Raw genomic sequence first — 26346 nt, 5'->3', positions numbered from 1 at the left:
TTCGAGACATATTGTTGCTATATATATAAATAATTATAATAAGAAACATATTGTATTTCCATATTTATTGTCCATAATTATTGTTTAGGTATACAACAAATATATCTTAAATACAGGGAATTCAACAAAAGTTTAAAATTAAAAACAGATTTATATATACATATATGTTTCTCTTTATTATATATAATAGTAACTATAGTAACTGCGATATGTATTACACTTTTACCATTATGACGAATAAAATTTAGTATGTATTATTGTTGAATTTAAAGCGGGTTCGTTTAGATAAAAAATTATAAGAATGATAATAATAGTTGATATCATGAAAAACTTTGTGTAGTTTGTGTGTTCAATATTCATTATTTATTTTATATTAATTAACATATTCTGTGTTAAAATTACATATAAGTATGATTTGAATACAGTACATATATACATAATTAATAAATATATATATTTATATATATATATATAAGTATACTTATCAGAATACATTAATTATTGTAACAATGTTACGTCAGGATATATGTCATTTTGGTAAAAAAATATCTGCAATGACTATGCAAAAGAATTGAATGATAGTACTAGAACACGTAAAGTTTCCTATTAACTTTATGTCTCCAAACTTCGTTGTGTGAATTATAGAAAAATATATAATTATTACATTTGATTAAATTACATTCATGAGTTATTTAAGATAGAAAACATTGAAGATCGTTTCAAAATTTGAAAGTATCAGATCTAAATACAATGGATTCCTTGGATGCACCGCAGGAGGGTTTCAAGAAGTGGGGTAAGGAGTAAGGGTGGGGAACGTAAGAAGCAGTTAAGGAGAGGGGAAGCATAGAAATCTGCAACGACGCTTCGTAAGCAGACTCATTTGGTTTTCAGTCACGTATTCTTGATTCGTCGGTTCGTTTATGGGTCGTTTATACGTTTATAATCACGCACAGATATTTACAATATGTATCAAGTTTATGTCTGATTTAAATGATTGACAATCGGCATGACACAAGGAAAGGAATGAACAAGCAGGTGTATTAAAATAAAGATAGATTACGGTGTGAGGTTGTTAAGAGGCATCGAGCCAATTACTAGAGAATCAAGCTCAATTAAAAGGCGAGCAACAATTCATACGATGACTGCCGCTTATACGAACGATCTCATAACCCAGGAACAACACGCGGAAAAGAAGATGAGCACAATAATTAATAAAACACTGTGCAACAAGAAAGAGCAAACAGCGCACGAGGAAAATATCGAAATTGGTTCTGTCGAAAAGATAAATCTTGTAACAGGTGGCCAAGATCAAAAGGAAATCTCCATTAATCAGGAAAAATCACCGCTTTCTACACCAACTAATACTCTAATTCTTGACAAACAAAATGATGAAGCTATCCTGAAATGTGAAACATCTTTCGAAATTACGAAAGTTTTCGAGAAAAGTGAAGATACTGTAATCAAACTGGACAAAAAAGATGTGCTTGTAAATTCATCTGAAATTGAAAATATTGATGTGTCTATAGATGGTGAATCAGTTGTTGTGAAATCAATGAGTTCTGATACGGTAATATCGCCAAGGCTTGATCCACATCTTAGTAAACGTGATGCTGAAAATACAGTCTCAGAAACACGTGGAAATGATTCTCCCATGAAGAATAATTTTAAAATGCAAGAATTACAAGAATGTATTAAAAGTGTTACGAAAAGTACAAACATTTCAAATAATCATGAAATTTCTAATGGGTTGTTAGAGGGAGTGGATTTTCAAAATATTTCTGAAGAAATATACGATCCAGAAAGTGAACTGAATTTCCATGAGGCTGTGCGTGCCGGAGACGCTAAGTGCATCGCAGCGCTTCTTGCAAGGGACTCTATACAAAACCTGGACGAACCGGATTGGAATGTTTCAGGTGATCCGCCCTTATTAGTGACCGCTACCAATCATTGTTTGCCTGTCCTCGGGTAAGAAATTTCAATTTGTACTTTTACATTCGTGAATTCACTTTATATTCGTTTAATGGCTTTCGTGAAAACAAAGTACGTTTCTTAAACAATCGCAAGTGTTAAACTTGTATGCATATATGTATACACACTGCTGGAAACTTGGTGATTATTTGATTATTTTCTAAATATTTCCCAAATGTGTATATACTATTTAGAAAGTCATTGCACTTTATTTGAAAAAGAAGATGTATCCTATATGTTTATTAATATTTTATACCAATATTTAAAATTCCATCAATTGTTATTAGATTATGTTCCAACAGCCATAGACTTTAATATTTATACTATATTAAAATGTTGATGTTTTTAATAAAAGATAATATAATATCCATATTTTATAAAATATCGTTCATTCCTAACTAAAACAATCAATATATTTGTATATGATAAATTGAACGATTACTGAATTTTTATTTTCGTTTCTTGATTTCAATAAGTAGTTTATAAACTTACGAAAAATATCCGAATGTCAATATCGTCAGATATATTATCGTTATAAAATATTCGTAAATTTTTTGCATTAAATCTTATATTGAAATAAAACATGAACATTCGTGGAAACCATCCTTGCTCCCAGACTTTCGTATACATTTCTTAACACATTGTAACCAGATGTTCTACTATTCTCGAAAGAATCTCTGGATCTTACTTTACAAATTTATACGCGGAGAAATATTGACGGGACGATAACAAGAGCAAAACGATCTATATATATGTTAATTTAAAAAAGCAAAATATTAAAAACAAAATATAAAAAAATAAAAAAATAACTGCAGCTTTCTCCGACATGTCGTTGTAGTGCGAAATCTTTTCTTAATTCAAAACGAACTTGAGTTTTAATTTTGTACAGAAGATTTCCACTATAAAAATGTTGATATGAAATGGAACAAATGAATTACAGTGAACGAAAATTTATGGTTTTATAGTTTACTGCTTGCGAACGGATGTGATCCAGCTGTTCGTTCCCCTCGCGGCGAGACGGCGCTTCACAGAGTAATCTTAAATGGTGGCCCAGGAAATGTATTGCAATTTGTAGGAGAACTACTGAAGTATGGTTGTCCGTCGGGCGTTAAAGAAGCTGGCGGTGGATTGACCGCGTTACACATATTAACGCGACAGTTAGCACATGCACAAGGGTCGAAAAACCTTCATCACAATTTTGAGGCAGCTCTAAAAACTCTCGATTTATTAGCACGTGCTGGTCCTGTTAACGCGAAAGATCATCAAGGCCGTAGCGCACTTCATATTTTAGCCTCCTCAACAATCTTTGGTATAGTCACTAATGCGATTAGCTATATTTTAACTCCTGACATCTAAGTAAGGATATTTAACAATTTTTGCAACAAAAGGAGTGTTGCTAAATTATATGGACATAAAATTTAAAAGAATCATTATACACTCATGTAAAAAAAAACTTCAGTTAAGCTACAATCTTTTATTTTAATCCCTTGAATGCACAAATGTTACATATTGCAACAGTCAGACGTATGAATTACCTCAATGTAAAAAAGGGCAAATGCCTGTTTCCTTTTATAATTTTCCAATATCTAATAATAAATATTATGTTTCATAATGACAACTAAAATAGACAGAATAGATTAAATTACACACAATTATATTAAACGAATTTATACACTTGTTTATATCTACAAAATAAGTAATTGTTTTTTTGTGACATATTCACACAAGGATTAAGGTTCTTTTCAATCTATTTTATTTTTCTATACAAATTAAAAAATTTGTATATTTTGTACCTGTGATTTTTCAACACTTACACAATTCACAGCAAAGAAACATTATTCAAATTTTTTATCATACATTTTTTTTTCTTTTTTGTAAGTTATTTCATTAAAGTACAACTCTTTTTTTACAGATAACAATCATAGAACAGAAATTGAGTCATTAATTGGAATTCTATTAGCTGCTGGTGCTGATCCATCATTGAAGAATGATCGTGGAGAAACTCCTTTACACGAATGCCTCGAGTGCGGTGCTTTAAACACTGCGCTTTTACTTGTACCACACACTTCGACTGGTATTATGTCACGATATGGTGAAACACCATTACACATTGCCTGTAGAAAGAATTACCCTGACATGGTGGCAAAATTATTAGAACAAGGAGAAGATCCAAGTGTACAAGATGCTGGTGGCAATACACCATTACATTTAGCTTCTGCAAGGGGATTCCATCAAATAGTTTCTTTATTAGTTACATCCCCTCTTGCACAATTAGAGAAACTTAATAGTGAAGGTTTAACTGCTCTCCAAGTAGCTGCAGAGAGTGGTTTCATTAATGCAGTAAAACTGCTGTTAAAAGCAGGTGCTGATCCAAGTCAGACAGTACATTATTGTACTACTACTCTACATCGTCATCCTGATATTTCTGTTTTAATAGATCATGAATTAAGTAGACGTCGTCAACTCGCTGCCTGATCATTTTTCTACACCGTTTTATTGAGAGACACGCTTAATTTTAGTAGAATTGATCAGTACTTTTTTTTTTATAGTAATAAAATATTCAAAAATCAATTTCAATGTTTAATGAACATCATTGAAAAAATCATGTATGGAAATAATAAAAAATTTAGAGACTTGCGTGGATAACAATGTTTTAACTGTATATTGGGTATCATAGTTTTTGCAAGAAACTGTAAAATTAACTTCTGCGTAAGATATTTCACAAATATGTGTATAATTCCAATACTACAATTTAGAAAATTTAGAAAAGATGAGCTCAAAGTTTGTTAATTTTTTTTACGTCTTTCTTCGTTGTTAAGTTTAGGTGTTAAAATATGTTGCATAGGAAAATAGTATAATTCTTTTCAGGTTTTAAAAAATAATTAGTAATCATATACTTATTTTTACAGAAAAAGGTACTAGAACTAATAAAACTTGTTGGAATGACTTGAAGATCTTGTGGCGTTATAATACCTAAAAAATTTAACTTTACTTGTGAGTTTTTACTACACGCATATATATATTGCCATTTAATTTGGCCACTGTTATTGTATTAACAAACATTAGTATTTGTTCGTTGCTCAATACTGTCTGGTATTCAATCAATTGAAACTCGGCAGAAATCGTTAAAACTGCAGAAATGCATTTATAATTTCTGGCTGTGGATAAAACTGCACTTTAAAGACTGTGTAATACTAAAATATACGTTTTGAAAAATGAACATTATTGATTTAAGTATTATGTTACTGTATGTGTTTATACATATTATGCTTAATTAATTCTTTTGTAATACTATTTTTGTAAGAGAAATAAATACATATATCAATCGATTTAAATAACATTTTTTTATATTCTTGTAATACATATCAATCATAATAAGGAAAAAATGTTTTAATTCAAATATAAATAGGTAATGACATGATATACGTAAATAATAGCAATCTAAGATCTTTAAATATTTTTCTTTCAACGTACAAAACATATATAAAATCTTTAATTTACTTTGCAATATAATTATTGTGTCTGCTAATCGTTGATATTAATAGAAGTACAGAAACCAACATTTAGTTTCAATAATGTTACAGTATGTTGCATTAATTATACTGTCCAACAAAATAAAACTTATTTCATGTTTTGCAATACCTGTTGGGTGATTCTTATAGACTGTCATTCTAAAACCAAATCCGAAAGCAGAATTGCTCTATCACGCAACGTTTTCGAAAAATATTGGTTTTTGTCAAAATGCATGATTTTGATAAAAAATGACATGTTACGCAAAAGCTAAACATGCGAGAAAGTTCAAGTCTGAGTCAAAAGATAGAGGGGACTCTCCTCTACATATCCATATAGCTAATTATATTTTTATGTACTTCCTAACAGTTGTAAATGGTTGTTAAAGTTAGAAAAAGATCTGACGCGGGTACTTATTATTACTTATTATTTTTACAATTCTTTTTCTATAATTACCATTTTACATTTTGCAATAAAATGTATTCAATAGTATTACTACTAAATACATATCGTCGGTACATTAAGATTTGCGACGAAAACTCAATCGTGGCTGTGAAGATGATATATCATTAGTATACTAATAAATATAACTTTTTGTAAAAAAATTTCTAGTTATGAAACTATATAATAACCTGCCTATCGATGCGACTCTAAAACTCTAAACCCAGAAAAGAAGAAAGAGAAAACTATTATATTGCGTTGTAATTTGTCCGACATTGTTTTTTCAATGTCATAATTACAAGTACTACTACGTTGAAGAACTATGTTGAAGAACTACGTTCTAACATGTGACAAATTTGGTCAATCAAATTTTAAAAGGATACAAATTACAAATTCTTCCCTTTATTTGTCGATTTTTAGAACCAATCTTTAATATTTGATTAATCAATCCATAATTCATCATTTCAATTATTGTTTGCAAAGACCTTTTCATATTTTCTTAGGAACAATATTTATTTCTCTTCTATATATAAAAACAATATATCAATGGGATGCACTAGACAAAAGTATAAAGTCTTTGGTTGTATAGATATGACTGCCCAAAATTTAATTGAATGTATACATATAACGTGTAACTATTAGCTAAAATTGCTTCCAATATCCATGTAAAGCTATATATACTATGAAAGCATTCATTTTCTTGTATAAGCCTGACAATTTGCACTTATTATTAGAATTACAGTACAAAATTCTAAATATAAATAAACTTGCAAAACAGTTGCAAGCACACTCTGCACTTGAATTGTATATTAAATAATCTTATAAAATCTATATATAAAGCCAACTATTTTCATATAAAAATTATAATCTAATAAAGCAGCTGTTTCAATATTTTATATTAACTTATTCACTACCATTTATCTTTAGTATAAAATGTTTTTAATAATAAGCAGCATAATAAGCAGCAGAACAAAGTCATTGATCTGAAGGAATCAATGGGCAATCTTGACATACTAGGAAGGAATAAAAATCATAATATATTTGGATAGAGTCAGCATCGACCAATTGTTAAAGGGTTTTCAGATTGTGATTTACATCGTTGGTGTAGAGTGTTTATAAAGTTTGCAAGAAGTGTTGTCAATTGTGCAAATATAATAATATTTAAAATTCAAATGAGTGCATGTTCTTGAGGAGTGAGTTGCATATTTAAGAAACATAAGATTTACAGTACAGTGTTAAATAATGAGATAAATATGTGATTTGAGATGAAATATAGGCCCTTCCAAGATATTATAAGCATAATAAAAAGCCATTGGTTCAAAGACCCAATAAAAGACGTCATCTGTAGTACAACAACTGGCCAACAGAGTAACTTAAAAATATATTGCACTGAAGTTAAATAAATTATAAAGCAGGTTGCTGAGCAGGCCCATGTAAAGTAGAAAATTCCTGTTAACAAGATAATTAGATTATTATAATAATGCCTTTCATCCGAATTTTGTCAATAAAATATTCAATTCATGCTATGTTAAGAAGACAGCATTATTGCACAATATATGTACACTTAGTGTTATTTCAATATTACAAATCAATCAGTATTGAAAAGGCGTTGAAAATTTGTTTAGCGTTTACAGTGTTTTGGACCCAGTTCAGAATATTTGAAGAAGAAACAATACCGACCTTAGGTTCAACAAAAGATGTAAATAAGGCATTCTGAAGTGTCACCCACCATGCTCACCACCAGTAGGCTAATGACACTACGACATCAGACACCACCTTCTTCGCAACTACTCGATCCATCACTAATTCATACTACATACACGTACCGTCCTTAACTGCGTTCGTATATTTTACCGCCTAAGGCAGGACCTGCTAGATAACTTCACTGACAAGTCCTCTAACAGACCCAAGATGAAACGTTCGCTTTCCTTTTCATCCTTTCACGCGAAACAGATCCGGCAAAGTGGTATCCCCGTCAACAAACACACGGCAGCACGACCAGAGGAAATGATATGACGATTACAACCTTTGGGTGCAATAACAAATGTAACGGATCATCATCAGGAGGATAGATACTACTACAAAACGCAGAGAATACGTAATCCCTCTCCTAGTAGCAGCAAAACCTGGACCGCAAAGACGTCGACAGATCGGCGGAGTCATGAAGGAATCTCCTAACATCCTCTCCAAAAAGAAAACGGCAGCAATGCAAGAGCAACATCTATGGCTCGAGAAGGCTCGAAGGCGACTCACTGCTTCCCTACGACTACCCGAGCAACGCGCTTGCACAAACGACGCCTTAGCAACAGACGAACATGTCAGAGCAACAACGAGACATGACAGGGACAACGCCGATGGCATCAACGACCAGAAGCCTTATCAACAAGCAGCGTCGTCGAATGGGCTCAACGTGCGCATCCGCATCTCATCCGCCTCTCTAGCAAAACTGACGTTGATCAGCTCGGAAAGAAGTATTTGCCCAAAAATTGTGTTATCACTGGCAGGGCGGTACTATGGTGACACTTATGTAGGGGCTCTTCTATCTGACACAATGTCTTCAGTCCTGAAACCGTGAATATTTGCCATATTTACTCTGAAATTTATGACAGAGGTTTCAGGTGAGCACATATCTGCATAATACTTGGCTGCTGCTGATAGATTGGGATGTGTCTTGAAGACAAAACTCTTTTGTCCTCCGGGTATAAAAACTTGTGATAAATTTAATCATTTCTGTACTTATCCTTTAAATTTTGTAGGACCCTATAATAAGTCTTTAGCTCTTCTAACATCTGGAGTTTCATCAATGCTCTGGCCTTCTTTCCTCTATTAACAAATCGCTGTACAAAAAGAGCAAGAGTGTTGCAGTTTTTGCAAACTCTGGGAATTGATCATTGCTTAAGAAGCAGAGGATATAAATTGCCCTCTTGAAGTTTGGCAATCCTTAAGCCGCCAAAATTCCATTATTTTTACTTCAAATATATAAACGGTTTGATAATAATAATCAATTAATTTATTATAAAACAGAATGTATATATTTTAAAGTGAAAGAAAATTATTTTCATGTTATAGGATGGTTAGCTGAGCGATCGACGACTGGTGCATAGACAAAGACCAATCGGCCTGATGTCTGATTTTGTTCAGAGATACATAGGTTCCGTTCAGATACAACATGCTTCGTTACAAATAAAACATTTTGCATTTTTAAAAGTTTGTTCCCCTTCGAAATCTCCATTTCCACACGCTACAATATAGTTATATAGTACAACATTCTGTACAGATGTCGAAAAATGATAGTGAATATGCCAATATATTAAAATAACATTTCATTGAACATACAGTTTCTGTCCATAACTTTCCTAATATCAAATTACAACAATACATATGTATTTCTAATTGTACAGATGCATGCAATATTTTTTTCTAAAAATAAATATAGCTATATGTTTAATAATCCGTCAACTTTTTTAATATTATCACTTAAGAGCATTAAAGTTGTTTCTCTAAGACTGTATAAAATATGATCATAACCGCACAAAAAATGAATGAGAATGATCATACTTTCAATAATATTCAATATTAAAAAAGTCATTTTTAATATTATACACTTAGCAATGTAACATATTTGTTACTCTATTTTGATTGACTCCTTCTAGACATTAATTAATGTCTTCGTAGAAAAGGCCTCACAAAATTCAGTAGTAAATATGGCACAATGCAAGATTAAAAGTTAGACTACTTGCATACATATATAACAATAGATATTAACATAAAGGTTTCATAATCATTTTTATTATATATTAATATCATAAAATTTGTTTACTAATTTAGTATTCAAATTTAATCAATAAACAACAGTATCATAGTAGTAATAGCAATAAGAAATAATAATCATTAAGGAAGGGTACATATACAAACAAGCTGACAGATTTAGAAGCAGAAATGCAAATACAAAAATTAAAAAAGAAAGAGACAACACAAGATGGTATGGTTTACTTATTATATGCGAAAGAACGAAACATGAGAGCAAAGAAATATTTAGAGAGTGATAAAAATGGTAAAATGGCGATAAAAGAGTTTAGTAAGTAAGTTAAGTTATATACACGCACAAAGTTTCATCAAAATCGATCAAGGTTGCTAGGAAATATAATTGATTGAAAATAACAAAAATTGTAAGAAACTGCGATTTAGACTCTAAATTCAAAGATTTTTACATCTTACAATGCCTATAGTTTTTTATGCGTCAACCCATTTCAATGAAACTTAGTGCATGTATGTAACTTACTTAGATGAAAAAAAGGTACCTTTTAAATTTTCATTACAGACACCGATAAAAAACTTAAAAATCGTGACCTATACTTTTGACCAATAGCAATTTAAAAAAAAAATTATATATGCATTACTTAGTGAATTAATCCCTCTAACATCTCCAAAAAATTCAAGCCGTTTGTTCTAATTTTCAAAAAGTTATTTGTTTTTAAAGAGTGTACGAATACTTTGTACACTGTCTGTATGTAGTATTTTATTATTTGAATCTGTTATCAATATCACACAAAATTAATGTATAATATTCTAATTGTATTAATAAGTTCCTCAATGTCTACTTTAAAAGTAGTCCTTGTTTTATGTATACTGTTGCGTATGTACTGCGAATTTTTATACAAATCCACCTTTTTACGTATCAATTTGTACAACAAACAATTCTTTCCTGTATTTAAACTTGCATTGGGTTAAATATAGTATAAAAAATTCACTAAAAAGAAATATCATTTAAATGTAATACGCCGATTTTAATGATATTTTAACATACACTTAATCTTACATAAACTTTCGAAAAATACATATTTAACATACACTTTTCATCTCTAAGATAAGGAAAAGTTTTTTAAACTTTTATTAATTGTCCATCCATTTTTTGAATTTTTTACTTTTACCATTCAACAATAATTAGTAGATATATAATATTGTTCCATTTTATGTGAAGAGAAATGTGTTCAGGCTTGTTTTGTTGATAGAGTGTATATTATTACACTATATTGTATATTATTGTGTTGCTGGTACCACAAGTGTTAGTACTTTATAGTAGTCTCTAAAAAGCATTTTATTATCCGACACTCTCTAGTTTTCAAGATGTCTCAAAAAAATATGTTTTTTATGCACAACTTTGATGGGTGTTTTGATTCCCCAGACATGATTACTACAGATAAAAAACGTGTAAACAATTTCTCAACAAAGTATATCTTATATAAATTTCATTAAAATCGTCGAGTTACGCTTAAATGATGTCCCTTGGAAGTTTTTCTCAGATTTTACACAGTAGAATATGCTATATGTGAATTGAATTTACAATGAAGATACACAGGTTGTTTCAAAATACCCGTCCACTTCTATTACACTGAGTAATATTAATGCTATCAAAAATCTGAAAATTATAATAAATATAACTATTTAATTGAATTTTTATATTTTTAATTTCTGACTTTGACTGGAAATAATCTAGTCAGACTAGATCCTTGATCTTTTATAGAATAATGCTGATATATTTAAGATAATTTTTCAGATTTTCCATAGTATCACTCACCTGCATTTCAATAGAAGTGGTTAAGTAGACTGTGACAGCCTGTATACATTTCTATAGTCTAGCTATAGTATAGCTAGTGTAGCTATAGTATAGCTTTGCCAATTCCTATAATAAAAAAAAAAATTAGAACACTTTAGCTTCCGACTCTCCCATAAAAAATTGTGTGAAACTTTATATTAGTTACATTGCTGTATGAACACATTTTCATAAAATAACAAGAAGGGATATGAGACTTATTAGTTAAAAGGCAATACACAGAGCTACGTTAAAAATAATTTTAAACACAAAGTTTGAATGAAAATCATGATAAATTGTTAATTTTGACATCAAAAGATGATTTTCCTTTCTATATACGGTAGAGTCTCAATTATCCCAGGTGTTTATAAATCGTGCAATAGAAATACAGAAAACATTTTCATAATGTAATATTGCACATATACTTAAGTTTACGTAGATGTTTAATCAATTGAAAGTTCGATTAACTGTCTTAATAAAATCCGACTATTTACGCTTTTGTACTCTTTATGTTAAACTTTCAAAAAAGATGACTCTATCGTAAAGATCAAAGCACCTCGGATATTACGAAATCTTGGTTAAACGACATTCGGATAATCGAGACTCTACTATATTAGCAACTGTGTACAGGTAAATAACAGAAATAATATCAAGTGGAAGAGCACACATTTCCTGTTTGTAATAATATTTTAGAATAATAATAGTGTTATATACAGAATCTTAAAGTTACAATACAAATAGCTATGCCAAAAAGAAAATCATGCTGTATGTCTAAGATTTATACATATGTATACAATAAAAGCTATAAAATAACACTTTCTTTGGAATAATCTGAACTGCAACAGAGCTGCAATTGAAGTTCACGTACCTCCACTAGAGGCATAATTTAACCTTTGATCAAGTCAAATCATTAAAGTGGCCTAATCAATCATTTCTGTGTGATCCTTGTTCACCAATAGTACCTTAATACCGTGTATTGCCTGTCACACAGTAATTTGCTTTGAGCAAGTTAAAATCACATATCTTTTCAAATACATATGAATAGACAAATTAAAATGAGGAAAGTTGATGATCTGTCGGTATGCAGCTGTCAATATTTCATATAATATTATAAAATTACAATTGATACAGTAACTGTATTCTGTGATTGTTAGTCTTGCATATTGTTTTCTTGACACTGCAGAAAATAATTATTTCATACAGTATTTGTAAATAAATTTAAAGAGAAAAAGAATGACAACAATATTTTACAGTATACAAATAGAGGGAACCAGGACATGCAACATTACAAATATAACTGAAAGTTTTGAAAATTAGGAGGTTTCTTAACGTTTGAATGGCAAAACTTGTGTCCATTTTGACACAAAGTATAAACATCGTCATTTTACTGAACAATTTCTAATAATTCATTGGAATTGGCAGCTGTTCCATTAGGAGCAATAAAAAGCCTGACGTGTTTAGAAAAAGTATCTCAAAAAATATATTCGGAAAAATTGGCAAATAATACTGTAAATGGTCCGCCATCCATGGGTTCGCCATCCAATGGTCTGCCATCCATACCAATGAATATGCATGTCGTGAAATTATCAAATGTAGAATAGCATTATTAACTCATTTTCAAATTATAATTAACTGGTTATACATGTATATGTAATCTAACTCTTTTTAACCCACTAATTATGGTTTTATGCTTTCATTACGGAGACAGTTAGAACAGATTAATACTACCAAAGACTTGCGGACAGAGAATGTAACTATGTACATCATGTTTAAATGAAATGATGCGTAACTGTATGAATAAGAAAATAAAATTGTTACTTAACCAGTATATGATTTCTTGAAGGTCACATCATTTACTTAGTATATAATTATTATATCTCTCGTATGAAAAATAAGTTTCACATTCATTGTAGCGTGAAATATTTTCCCTAATACACCATTGTAGGAATGATTAATAGACTCAATAGTGAAATATACACTGTAGCAAATGCATTGTAATACTTCTATACAAATTTTACATAGTAATAAAGTTATGACATGATTGGCTAGTACTATAATTATAATAAGTCCACTGTGAACACAGGAATTGATACAAACGCGTGCATAAATTTTATCTGAAGACTAATTTTAAAAAAGAATTACTGGCTCAAAAGGTTTTCCTGCAAAAGGTACATTATGCTATTATAATATTAGAATATTTGATATTAGAGTTGAAGAATATTATATATGCTTCCTCTCTAAAAATAGAATTGAGTCTTTTCAGTTTTCAACTCTTCATAAAAAAGATTTTATTTTAATTATGTCTGTATCACATCTCAACACTTTGAAGAAAACTTATTCTTTAAAAATACTGTGATGCATCATATACATTTGTATATCTTACAAAACTTAAAAGCTAACTGGTAATCTGAAGAATAAATTGTAGAATAATTCTTACTAAATATGTCAAAAACAAAATTTTTGAATCAAGATACACTGCTTTGCACAGAACACATTTTAGTATGATCAATATTATTATATATAAAAAGTTTGCAAACTAACTCGATGTCTTTGGCTTAGCATTAGTTTGAATTCAAAGAAATTGTAAAGCGCATTGTCATTCTATAAAATGCTATTCATTATGTAAGCGTAATTATCAAGTATAAAATGGATCATTCACTTACTGATGAGCTACGTCTACAAGGTGCTGTTAAATCACTAATCGTGGAATTGTGACGCGTTTTCCTTGAACCCTCATTATCATTTACAAGGTTTGGGTTGACAGAATGTGAAAGAGCAACTGTTTTGTTAAAATCTATTGTAGTATACCCTTTTTGTAACTTATTTGGTGACTCTGGAGGAGATGTGGATGAATTTGAAGGACCTTCCAATGATGAATTGATTGGTACATCCTTTGTGTCCAGATCTAATACAGCATAATTTACTTCTCTAATTGGACCACCTGTAGGAGTCGATGGGGTCAAAGGAGACTTTTCTGCTACAGATACACCAGAAAATCTTTTTCTTAAACTTTCAATTTCATTTGCTTCCAAGTTAGCATAACAATGTCTTGTTGTTTCTTCCACATCGGGTTGAATAGATGGCAAAGGCGATGGTCGTCCTCTAGTAACAAATAATTCTGTACACTCTTCACCTGGACTGATATTCATATAAGCATGTCCAGATTCGTTATTTTCATTTTTGTCTTCTTTATATTGTATTGTTTCAGGCACACTATGAGTTGGAGAAAGTGAACTAATATCATTAGTAATGTCTACATTCATGTAAGCTGCAGTTGTCGAAAGTGGTGATTTATTTTGAGTAGTGGTGTTTAAATTTTTATAGGTAGGCATAAATTCCAATGATACTGAGCCATTATCAGATACCGAATTACTCATTGTACAAGATCTGTAAAATAATACATATTTATTAACTCAATATATTATAATATTAGCAACAGAACAATAAAAAATTTTCTTCACCTTTGTATTGCTCTTCTAGGACTTTTGTTATTATTATGTTCCATTTCTAATGGTAAAGGTGACAATACTTCTTCATTGACATACAACGAGGACGGATGTGGTTGAGGAAAAGGTGGCGGAGGTGGTGGCAACCCAGGAGGTGGAGAAGGTGAACCTATGGTTCCTTGTGGCGATATAAGACCAGTGCTACTTCCCATACTACCTAATCTTCCAATTCCATTTTGTTGAGTGTGACCAACATTTTGTTGTCTCTGAACCATACAATTACTAGCCCTACTTGGTATTGGATCCAAATAATTAGGCTCAACCGGTATTGTCACTCTTGTTGCTGTTGGACCAGAATGAGAAGCAATTGGAAATTCTCTGGACATTGCATCGTCCCCACTGTTATTACAAACCTAGAAAGGAATTTAAATTATGTATTCAAGTTATTTTGATATATGTATTATCACTTGGAAGGTAAATATTTAAAAAAAGTGATAATTTAATGAATATACAGATATTTAATTATCCTAAGGACATATTTTAGGAATATTACAAATTTTTTGATTTTATGTAATTAAAAATACACACCTGAATATTTGATTGTACTAAATGAAATATATGTGCAGCTTTATGACATTTAAATGCATAAATGCCTGGCCCCGTGGGACATCTTCTACCAGATTCAAAACTAAATATTTCAGCATCATAACCGTACCGACGTAAACAACGCAAAGGCCATTGTATGGGCTCTTTACCACGTTGATAAAGCACTATCTCAGTTTCAGTAAGTTCTAAGCGTCCAGGAATAACTAAATTACCTGAATCATCTACATTCATCACATGAAACTCATTTGAATGTAAATCATTAGTATCTGTCCGACTATTGACACAACCCATTCTTTTTTACTCTAGAATAAAAAATCAAGTACATAATCAGTTTCAATGATAATATATTTATCTACTACATTAATATACATATGTTTTTTAAATTCATATATAATTTACTAATATTAATGTGTGCCATTGTTATAAGTAACATTGATATTAACTTGCAGTATGATAAGTTCCCTAAAATAATTATTACTTTTTAAAACAATGTATGAATTCTACAAAAAAGAAGTTTAAATAAATATTTTTTTATATACAACATTAATCGCGCTTGAAATTAATTTGTTTAAATTTAAATAAACAATAGAATCGCATAACTCGGAAAAAATTCAGTAAGGAAAACTTAATGGTAGTTTCGGTAAATGTGATCACATAAAACAACTCTAATGAAGATACAGAAAAACTACTTTGTCAATACTTGGGTACGTACCAAATGCGACATATCCAAAACATTCAACCTTATTTTTTAAATAAAATTATCTATCCTTTTACGAACAACACATCACACATTACATACACCATTGAACAATTCAGTTATCCATCCCACTTCTATCTCAATCACGGTGTAATTCTTCTTACACCGTGATCTCGATTCTCGAGAAAAGCACTGTATACAAAACACAGCATTCCCATCTGTACTACAATGTTCTGTGGTGTAGATTACAACTATACTCTGCGTGCCTCACAAGAAAGAAGACTCCTGGTAGGAATGCGGCTATAAGCCGTCCCATTGGGTCATTTCACACACATTTTCAGTTCTCGTCGAATTATTGGCTAAAGTGTGTGACGTCAAAGTCTAACCATTGGGTGCAAGCGAGGACCCCTCTTGCTTCTGTGCCATCTCGAGGGGCTTCTTGTGAGATAAGGACAGTACTTATTTACCTAAACAGGAGTACCTGCATGTAACGATTCAAAGGCAATTAACTTGTTTCGGTTTTATTTAAGGATTTCTAATTCAATAAATGTATTTAATGTTAGAGATATTGTTACAGAGAATCTTTACAAAAGATTTTGTCGAAATCCATTGCAATTTTAGGAGGATGTTGATCACCGTAAGTTTCTGAACCGATCCACGTGAAACGCTGATGTCGACATTTGTAATGGAACACGCTCTCCTTCTCATCAGAGACTAACTCTGTGCATGTATTTTGGTATAACATGTTCTTATTTGCAACCACAGACAACCACAGAAGCCGCCTGATGAGGGGTGGGAACACGATGTGAGGGGAAACAGTTACCGGGTTAGTCACGTAAGGGAATAGCGCGGTAGAAGGGGAAGGATAGAATGGGAGACAAGTTTCCAAGTCATTAGATTGGAGGAACAAGTCATGATCTGGCGACTATGCCACAGAATAGTATCGCCAGCAGCGTTGCCAAACCGGTGTTACCAGATCAGGGGAATTGACTCGAACTGACGGGAATACAGATACCCCTCTCTTTGCTAGTACTGGATTAGTCACGTGACATTATGACACATGCACGACACAGCAGAGTCGCCAGATTAAGATTTGTCTCCCCACTCTACCTTCCCCTTCTACGACGCTATTCCCCCATGCTTCCGCTATGGTCCGGTCACGTGACGCGTTTCATCATTGTCGTGTATGTCACGTGACTAATCCAGTACTGGCAGAGAGAGGGTAACTTTTTACCCTCAATTCGTGTCAATTCCCCTGATCTGGCGACTATGAACACGGACGAAATGCGTCACGTAACCGGACCGTGGCGGAATAGCATCGTAGAAGGGGAAGAATAGAGTGGGAGACAAGTCTTAATCTGGCGACACTGTACCGAACAGGTGTGCATTCCCTTTGAAATACTCCCCCCTCTACTATTACATGTGGCTCGATTTTTCTCGTAGTAGAGTGAGAATAATCTGACTTCACGTATCCCCTCGTGTCATTGATATGTGCTCTGTGCAGAGGCGCGAGAGGGGAATCTGATGGTGGAGAGGGAAGCGTACGGACTGTAAGCTGGCAATGCTGGTTTCCAGTCAGAGGAAATTGAGGGGAATGCAGTTACCTTCTCTCCGTCTTAGTGACAACGGAGACGCAGGCGCAGCGCGAATTGCGCGTATCACGTCACGTGACAGGACCGTGGCGGAAGCGTGGGGATGCTCGTGTGTTGTAAAAGGGGTAAGATAGAGTGGAAGACTTGATTTGACAACTGGCGACCAGCGTTAGCAGCGTACAGTCTGTAAGTACGCTACCCTGTCCACCATCAGATTCCTCTTTCGCGACTCTCTGGCACGTAGCGTCACCAGTTCATGGGAATTGACTCGAATTGAGGGGAAAAAGTTGCCCTCCCTCTACCAGTACTGTATTAGTCACGTGACCGGACCGTGGCGGAAGCGTGGGGAAATAACATCGTAGAAGGGGAAGGTAGAGTGAAGAGACAACAACAACAAGTATTAATGGTTTAATAATATGGTTTAATAGTATCCTATAAATATTTCGTAATGCAAACAAAGTTTTGTAATGTAATATTCATTGTTTATTTAACAATACCGTTCATATGTAAATTTATAGAATTTATTTGACGTTGAAAATGTGCTTGTACAATATAAATGATTTATATCTGTTTATGCTATATATTCCTAGAAAAAAATTGTATGTATATATGTTAAACATACTACTGCACCGTACTATATGTACTGTCCGTGTCTCGAAACATGGTACTCGGGACGGCAGTGGGGCAAAGGAAGCGAAGTTCGTCACGCAATGCGATACAATACCTGAAGTAGTAGTGGTAATCTTCTCAGTAAATAGTGAGAATGCGCGTGACTCAACTGTATGCGCCTAACTAATCAGACAGTTTCTTTGCAAATTCCTTTCGCATTTCTTGCGTGCACTTAGTTAGATACCACGTTATGAGACACGGAATATAGATACATTGCAACAGTAAAAAGAAAATTTTACATTTAACCTTACACATTAAAAGAAATTTTAAATACTAGTAGACATTTTATCATACATACGTAAAACATGTTGTCACAAAATCTGTTAATTGATTGCTGCTACAAAAAGAGTTTCTACGATATATTTAACTATATTAAAAGGGTTTCATTAAATTCTATTAAATTAGAAGAATATTGAAAGTTACTTGAATAAAGAAAAAACGAATGATATGTATATCATTTTATTCATTAATATATATTCTATCTTTAATACAAAGGTCAATAAATGAAATAAAATCAAGATTATTAGTTTATCTCTTTTCTAATAAGAGCTCTTATGCATAATGCTAATCTTGCATTGAACACGAGATATAGTCTTATTACAACATACTCCTATAAGACTATAGTATACTACATGGTTGAACTCGTCTCAATGTCCGTTTTCATATGACGTAAACAATTATGTGGCATTCCATTTAAAAAAATGAAGGTCACCTTTGTTTCTACAAAAATATTAAAGATACAAAAAATTGAGATACACTATCATATTGCTAGTAAAATAGAATACAAGTATCTCCTCTTCGGTTTTTTCTAATGTTTACCGTTTACGAAAAAAACGCCGGTACAAATTATCGCGAACACCCTGTATATATATGTATAATAATGTATATTCAAAGTTTACTGAGGATTATTTAAACGTATTTTATTTTCTTATCAATAAATCTATTAAATATAAAAAATTCTTTTAGAGCAAATGGTGTTTGTCTACTCAAAATAAACAGGATATTCATCAATATACTTAACAAAAATAATATAGTAATGTAGTAGACTCAATGGTCATAAACAAAAGTTTGCATAGTTGATAGTTGATGTCAGAGGTCAACACGTATTGTAATATATAATACTACTAAAGAAATTAGAGTAAAACAGTCACGCTATCTCGAATGTTTGTTTTTTTTTTTAAAGAAAAATTTGTATAGGAGGTTAATAATTTGATTACATACCAGGAAGTTATTGTATTTAATGATTGCTAACATATTTTAAGCAGAAGAAATACAATTTTTAACACTTTCTTTTATGTGCATACAAAATAGCTCTACTTCAAGCTGACATTAAACTTCAAAAAATTTTGAACGTCCTTTGATTAAAAATGTTATTAGTTTTCAAATAAAGTAAACACTATAATAAATTGTATGAAACTTTTTAGTTAAAAATAATTTATATTATAGTTTATATTCCCTATTCACAAAATTATAAATAATATAAAAGTATAGGTGGAGTTTGTATAGGAATAGAATGTTTACAAAACATTTTAGTTGCTCATGTCACTTTGATAACAACATGTATTTCTTTCATATAAATTTAATGCTCTAGAATACTCTAGATACTTCATTATGTCCATACTGTATTTATATAAATACATATTCCTCATTGTTTATTCCCTTCAATATCTTTCATCCTTCACGCTCATAAGAATATATATTAACCTTTGAAATTGTATAATTATATTTGAATTACAAAGAAAGTTCTTTGTCTTCTTAATTTTTATACAATATATCACAAAACATGGAATAAATTTACAAAATATATATTTTAATCCCTATTATAATGTGAGTGATAACATATCACACAACTGATCATTTCATGGATAATATATCGATATATCATCCATGAATATATATAAATAAAAAATTCATAAAAAACAACTTATTTTAAGAAAGATAAAAAATGAAATTGGAGACAACTTGCCTATATATACAAAATAGAATAGATAGAATTGACGCTAATTTTGAAACAAAATGTTGTTTTAAGGTTATCTTTGTGCATACATTAAATAAACACATTTTTACATATAGTATGAAAACAATACTTATACCACGTATATATATATGAACTTCGAGCACTCTACAAATTGTTTTCACATGATTCATGTACATATGTACGTTTGAAATAGTGTTTAATTAACTATCGATATATACATATATGTATATATATGTTACATATACAAATATATAAATATATATGTAACATATATATACATACTCATAGGCATCATTGAATGTGAATGTACGTACACTTTGTGTGTAGTAATATAAAACTATACACCTAAACAGTTCATATCGCATACTATTTTACGCATTGCGTTCATATATCAGCTGTTTATTGATGAATGCAGCAGTTTACTGCACAGGAAAATAGGAATACGGTTGTATAAGATAGTTCGAATTGAATCATACGGCGTGAAGGAAGTGTACTGTATTAAATTTTAGATAACGTTGCAACCACTACGGAGAACGATTCTGTTCATTAGTAGTTCTTATCGTTACGTCGAATTATTCATAGATTTTACATTATTTTAACCGGAAACGACATTGCCCGAATTACCACATATGAATACAAAGTGATATTTTAAACTTAAAAGTAATAATTATAAATTTGCATTAGTGACAAGCATGTGTTAGTGGTTGATGCTCATTTTAAAAAAAGTTACGATTCTTAACACTTGTCTCGGATCACCCATCGTTTATGTGGCTTGTGATGTCGTGTTTTTCTTTCTAGTAATCGCATAAACTGAAAGATATTTATTGACAGGATGTCTAATATCCAAAACGAAGTTGATCCCTTCAGCGAAACTCCATTAGAATTGCAAAAATTTGAAGGTAAAATTATAAATGTAATTTAAAATTCTTCTAATAATTAGTCTAAACATTATTTACATATATGTATGAACTCTAACTTCTTTCAAGTAATTGATTTTGTAAATTCACATGTTCGAACGAGAAGCAAACCATATGCTTAAAGTATTCGTAATATATGTACATACGTATTTATGTCAATACGAAAAAAGCGATTAAACGTGTAAAAATTACACAAAAATATTACAAGTATAACGTTTGTAGTGTATAATTTATGTGTAGTAATATTTAATTAAATGCGCGCGAATTTCAAAGGGATTTCCAAATACTGTAGAAAGAAGTCCTTTAAATTATAATTAACTTTTTTAATTTGAGAATTAAATTTTAATGTTTATAGAATTATTCCGAACAATTTGTATAATTTGAAACAAAAGTTGCGAGTATGTAATAGTATGTAATATTTAATAACTTAATTATTGTTACAAGATCAAACGTAATGATAATTTAAATTCTTAATATTTCAAGAATCTGCAGAAGTTACCGAAGAACAAAATTCGATGATAGAAACGGAAGATGTAGCAAATGATTTAACATATGCAGAATTATTGACACCAATGCAAGTACGCTGGTTTTATAGAGATGGTGTAGACAAAAGATGGGTAGAATTTTGTGGATACGACAGTTTAAGAATCGAAAATGCTTGGAGAAATTATCAAGATTTAATTAGTAGTAATATTGATACATTGAATAATTTGCCTCATATAGAAAAGATTGTGGTTAAAGGAGGAATGTATGATGTAGAAATTGACAAAATGAAATGTATTTCTATATATTGTCCAGGTATGTTTGCATATACTATTCACACTTTATATATTTTAATCATAGAAACTCTAATACATAAAAATGTTGATTAAGTAGTTGGTTTTTTCTATTTTATAATTATTAATTTTTATTTTCAAAAGGGGAAGAATGGGAAATTATGAGAGGTACTTGGTATTATGATGGTACTTGGATACCTTTAGAATCAGAACAATCTAAAATCATAGAAGAAGTTCACCTAAATCTTTTTCAAAAACAACTTCCAAGTCAATCTACTTCAGCATCTGACATGTCTCATCCTTATAAAAGTATAAATTTTAAAAAAATTTTATGCATTACTGTTTATTCAAAGTAAATTATATTGTTTGTTATTTCGGTTAAACGCGTACTAATTCAATATTTTTATTTTAGTATTGCATACAGAACATTTTCCAGAATTTCATGTCGATTGGCATAGCATAAATGATGTTATATTACACAGTGAATATAGACATAGTAAGTTAATGCGCAGTGTCACATCAAAGTTGGGATTTGCAAAAAGTATGTATTTTATTTTTCTTTGTTGGTAATAATGAAATAAAATAAAATTATATTATATCATTTGTATTGAATATTTTAGCAACAGGCTATCAATTACGCAGAGGTTACAAAGTTGCTGCAGTAATGGAAGACAAACCTCATGATATTGATCATATAGTGTTTGTAGTTCATGGTATTGGTCAAAAAAGAGATACAGGAAAAATTATTCGTAATACAACATCGTATGTATAAAGTTTTTATGCATAAATCTTTACATATTTAATGTAATATACTTAATATTTCTACAGATTTAGAGATTGCGTGGACTGGTTGAAGCAAAAATATTTTCCTAATTCCAATTATAGAGTTGAATTTTTCCCTGTTGAATGGCGATCCTCATTAAAGCTTGATGGAGGTAAAGTTATTCACTATATTTCCTAGATAAATAACATTAATTTTTCATCTCGTAAATATTCTTTTAGATATTGTAGAAGCTATTACACCTTATAGTGTACTAAGTATTCGACATTTGTTAAATTCATCAGCAATGGATATACTCTATTATACTAGTCCTCTTTATGGTGGAGAAGTAAGAGCAGGTTTACAAAAAGAATTGAACAGGCTATATTTTATGTTTGCTAGTCGACATCCAGGCTGGAAAGGCAAAGTTTCAATTTTAGCACATTCTTTAGGATGTGTAATCGTTTATGATATTGTCACAGGTTGGATGGGTCCAGATACGAGACCCCCATCTCCAGAAACACAGGAAGTTCTGTTGCAACGATTACAATTTTCAGTAAATATAATTATTCTCGAATACTTAACAGAAAAAGTCTAAATACTGTAAATTATAATTATTTTCACAATTGCAGATAGAGAATTTATTTTGTTTGGGTTCACCCTTATCTGTATTCCTTGCATTACGTACTCGTTCTCCATCGAATAGAACTGATGTGATGCCTCAAGGTTTATGCAAAAGATTTTACAATATATTTCACTGGTCTGATCCTGTAGCTTATAGAATGGAACCACTTTTAGAGAGAGGTTATAGCAAAATTGAACCAGTTCTTATACCATCTTATGGAGAAGTTGAAGGTCAACAGATGGAGCAACCACCTCCACCAATAAGTGTGGCTGACCAAACATTCTCCCCTACAGGTATATCAGGAATTCTTCACGATAATAATACTTTCCAAAGACATACAGATGTAAATAATATTAAAATATGTCATTACAGAAACAGATGAAAGAGAAGAGAATCCAGATATGTCTAATCGGACTTCAGATAAAGGTTGGAGTCTTTGGGGTTTAGTACGAGCTGGTTGGAATGCTAAAGAAGATGCATCTACCCCAATTCAACCAGGTCAAGGTATGTACGTAGTTAGTATTATCATATTAATATTGTTTAAAAATAAAAATCATTATTAAATAACATTAATTTTTACGTAAGGATTAAACTAATGGAAAACATTTTTATGATTATTAGAATTATCACAACGGTTAGATTATGTACTTCGAGCAAGTTTGGGACGAAATTATCTATATACGGTAGCAGCACATACAACGTATTGGAGTAACTATGATGTAGCTTATTTTGTGCTAACAAGACTCTTTCCAACATTAGAATCGTGATGTTTATCTGCACATATAGTATGGTATTCAAATAGAATTTACTAAAATTGACTAGTCCATTGTAGGCCTCAGGGTCTAATTTTGACAGTAGGCCTACTAAAACAATCTGTGATAATGAAAAATCGATACAATAATATAAATTTAATCTAAATTAATCAGGTTATATTGCTCATATAATTAAAAATTAGTATGTAGTTAACTTTTTTGACAAAACCGTATGTTTTTACATATACTTGATAAAGTGGTTCACATTTATTACATTAAAATAGTTACTTATTTTATTACTTAATTCAGCACTCTATATTTCTGTTAAACATGATACATATGTGTTATGCAAAACATTTATTCAAATGTATAACAATACAATTAATATAACTAGAATGTTATGTATTTATAGCATAAGAATTGTTTTGTATAATACGTTTTATATCATTGAAAAGTTGTTACCCCTTGTCTTTGTTATATATAGAAGTGTAAAAATAACATTATCTTTTCGATAAAGTCGTTCTATAAAAAATGCTACAAATATTCTAGTGATGGTGACTTAATTAGTAATGTAACAATTCGTATTATGACACAAATTTATTGCATTACTATTATCGTATGTTTAACAGTATAGATACTAGCAAAATGTTTTATTTGTATAAACAATATAGGAATGTAATATTTCAGGATGATACCTGAATGTTTTTTTACATATATATACTAACACTTGTCGAATTCTAAATGAAACTAGATATATTTATACAGTAACGACTCCCATACTATACATAAATATCATTATAAGCTACAGTGGCCGAAATAATGATAAGTTCACAGCGTGAACAAGCTTGTTTAGTGTTCTTATTTCTATCCACGTTGTGGAACATATTTTGCGGTTTTTATTATTGTTTTTAATGGACGTGGCCAATCCCATGTAGCAGTAGTCACCTGAGTTTCAACAGCGTAGATAGTTAGACATGGTTAATTAAGAAATTTATTGAATGTTATCGTGTTAATAGAGCAAAATAATCATAGGTTCACAGTGATTTATTAAAAAAATACTTTTGATAATTCATAGTTTGAACAACTTCTATAAGGTAAGAACAAAACTCTGCGACGTTTGTATATTTTAATATAAATCATATAATTACTTAATACTTTTAGAGCATAAAGGGTCATAAAAGCTTTAGACGATCATGAAAATGGATAAATCACTGCTTCCAAGGACACGAATCTCTCAAACAGAAAAATTGACAAACATTTTGTACAATTAGACGATCAATATGGCTCCAAAAAATCTACAGCTCATCCAAAGAAGTTAAGTCAGAGGGATAGATGAAAAATTTTTTACGAAGCTCGCAAAATAAATTGAACACGTCGCAAGTAAGGACTAAACGAGATTTGCCAGTTGTTGTACAAGGACAAGTAAGACGCTTCGGTACAAAAAACGAGCGAAAAAGTCCCCTCTCATTAAACTTCACAAAGATGAGAGATTAGAATTTATCCAAGATCTCATGTCAAGACCTCGGTTCGAATGTTTTTCAGTACTACAAACACAATTTACGCGATCAAAAAGAGATCAGAATGAGCAGGAATTATGGAGGAGTATCGTTATGATTTGTGCAGCGTTTGGCTATAACGATAAGACTCTAATCATGTAATTTCTGGTCAATGCTAAAAAATACCAAGAATTGTTGGAATATTTGCTAGATGTATATGATGACAGAATTGGTTATTGGCATAATAATGTCCCAATTGATTGTGTAGAATAAATTCAAAGATACTTTCAAGCAACAAAAGTTGAAGTCTTGCCTTGGCCATTGACAAGTCCACAATTAAAAAACCTTGCGGCATTTTATCTCGTAACGTTTTCAGTAATAGGAAACAATACTTCAGCTGTTCAGCAATCCTTGTGGCTCGCATGCACACAGGTGGATGTCTGCGGGCATAGGTGAAGGCAAATGTCGTCATTTAAATTAAAGCGAAGTGGGGAAAATATTGTCGTTTGCCTCATGCCAA

The 26346-nt window shown here is 31.1% G+C and overlaps 3 protein-coding genes across 5 annotated transcripts; 2 read left to right on the top strand and 1 right to left on the bottom strand.

The window, feature by feature from the left end:
- The first annotated feature begins 701 nt into the window (after nt 1–701).
- Nucleotides 702–5297, top strand: LOC143352698 (uncharacterized). Of its 2 annotated transcripts, XM_076785397.1 has the most exons (4): nt 702–866; nt 954–1965; nt 2934–3277; nt 3881–5297. In XM_076785397.1, exons 2-4 carry the CDS (start codon nt 1139–1141, stop codon nt 4441–4443), a joined length of 1734 nt encoding a protein of 577 aa, XP_076641512.1. In that variant the 5' UTR covers nt 702–866; nt 954–1138; the 3' UTR covers nt 4444–5297. The 2 variants fall into 2 exon arrangements, with proteins under 2 accessions (XP_076641512.1, XP_076641513.1); XM_076785398.1 differs by lacking the exon at nt 702–866 and having other exon boundaries at nt 873–1965.
- A 7016-nt stretch (nt 5298–12313) lies between these two features.
- LOC143352695 (uncharacterized) lies at nt 12314–16796 on the bottom strand. Its single transcript, XM_076785392.1, has 4 exons — nt 16277–16796; nt 15547–15866; nt 14974–15371; nt 12314–14899 (listed from the first exon to the last, which is right to left on the bottom strand). Exons 2-4 carry the CDS (start codon nt 15853–15855, stop codon nt 14164–14166), a joined length of 1443 nt encoding a protein of 480 aa, XP_076641507.1. The 5' UTR covers nt 15856–15866; nt 16277–16796; the 3' UTR covers nt 12314–14163.
- Nucleotides 16797–20889: 4093 nt separating this feature from the next.
- On the top strand, nt 20890–24750 carry LOC143352696 (phospholipase DDHD1). Of its 2 annotated transcripts, XM_076785393.1 has the most exons (10): nt 21299–21399; nt 21901–22215; nt 22338–22502; nt 22606–22734; nt 22814–22955; nt 23022–23128; nt 23196–23509; nt 23586–23871; nt 23951–24082; nt 24200–24750. In XM_076785393.1, the coding sequence occupies exons 1-10, from the start codon at nt 21333–21335 to the stop codon at nt 24343–24345; spliced, it is 1803 nt and encodes a 600-aa protein (XP_076641508.1). In that variant the 5' UTR covers nt 21299–21332; the 3' UTR covers nt 24346–24750. The 2 variants fall into 2 exon arrangements, with proteins under 2 accessions (XP_076641510.1, XP_076641508.1); XM_076785395.1 differs by lacking the exon at nt 22338–22502 and having other exon boundaries at nt 20890–21399.
- Nucleotides 24751–26346: the final 1596 nt, after the last annotated feature.

The sequence above is a fragment of the Halictus rubicundus genome, chromosome 3 (genome assembly GCF_050948215.1).
Source record: "Halictus rubicundus isolate RS-2024b chromosome 3, iyHalRubi1_principal, whole genome shotgun sequence".
NCBI lineage: Eukaryota > Metazoa > Arthropoda > Insecta > Hymenoptera > Halictidae > Halictus > Halictus rubicundus.
The sequence above is the reverse complement of the archived record's forward strand: the minus strand, read 5'-3'. Positions and strand labels throughout refer to the sequence as shown.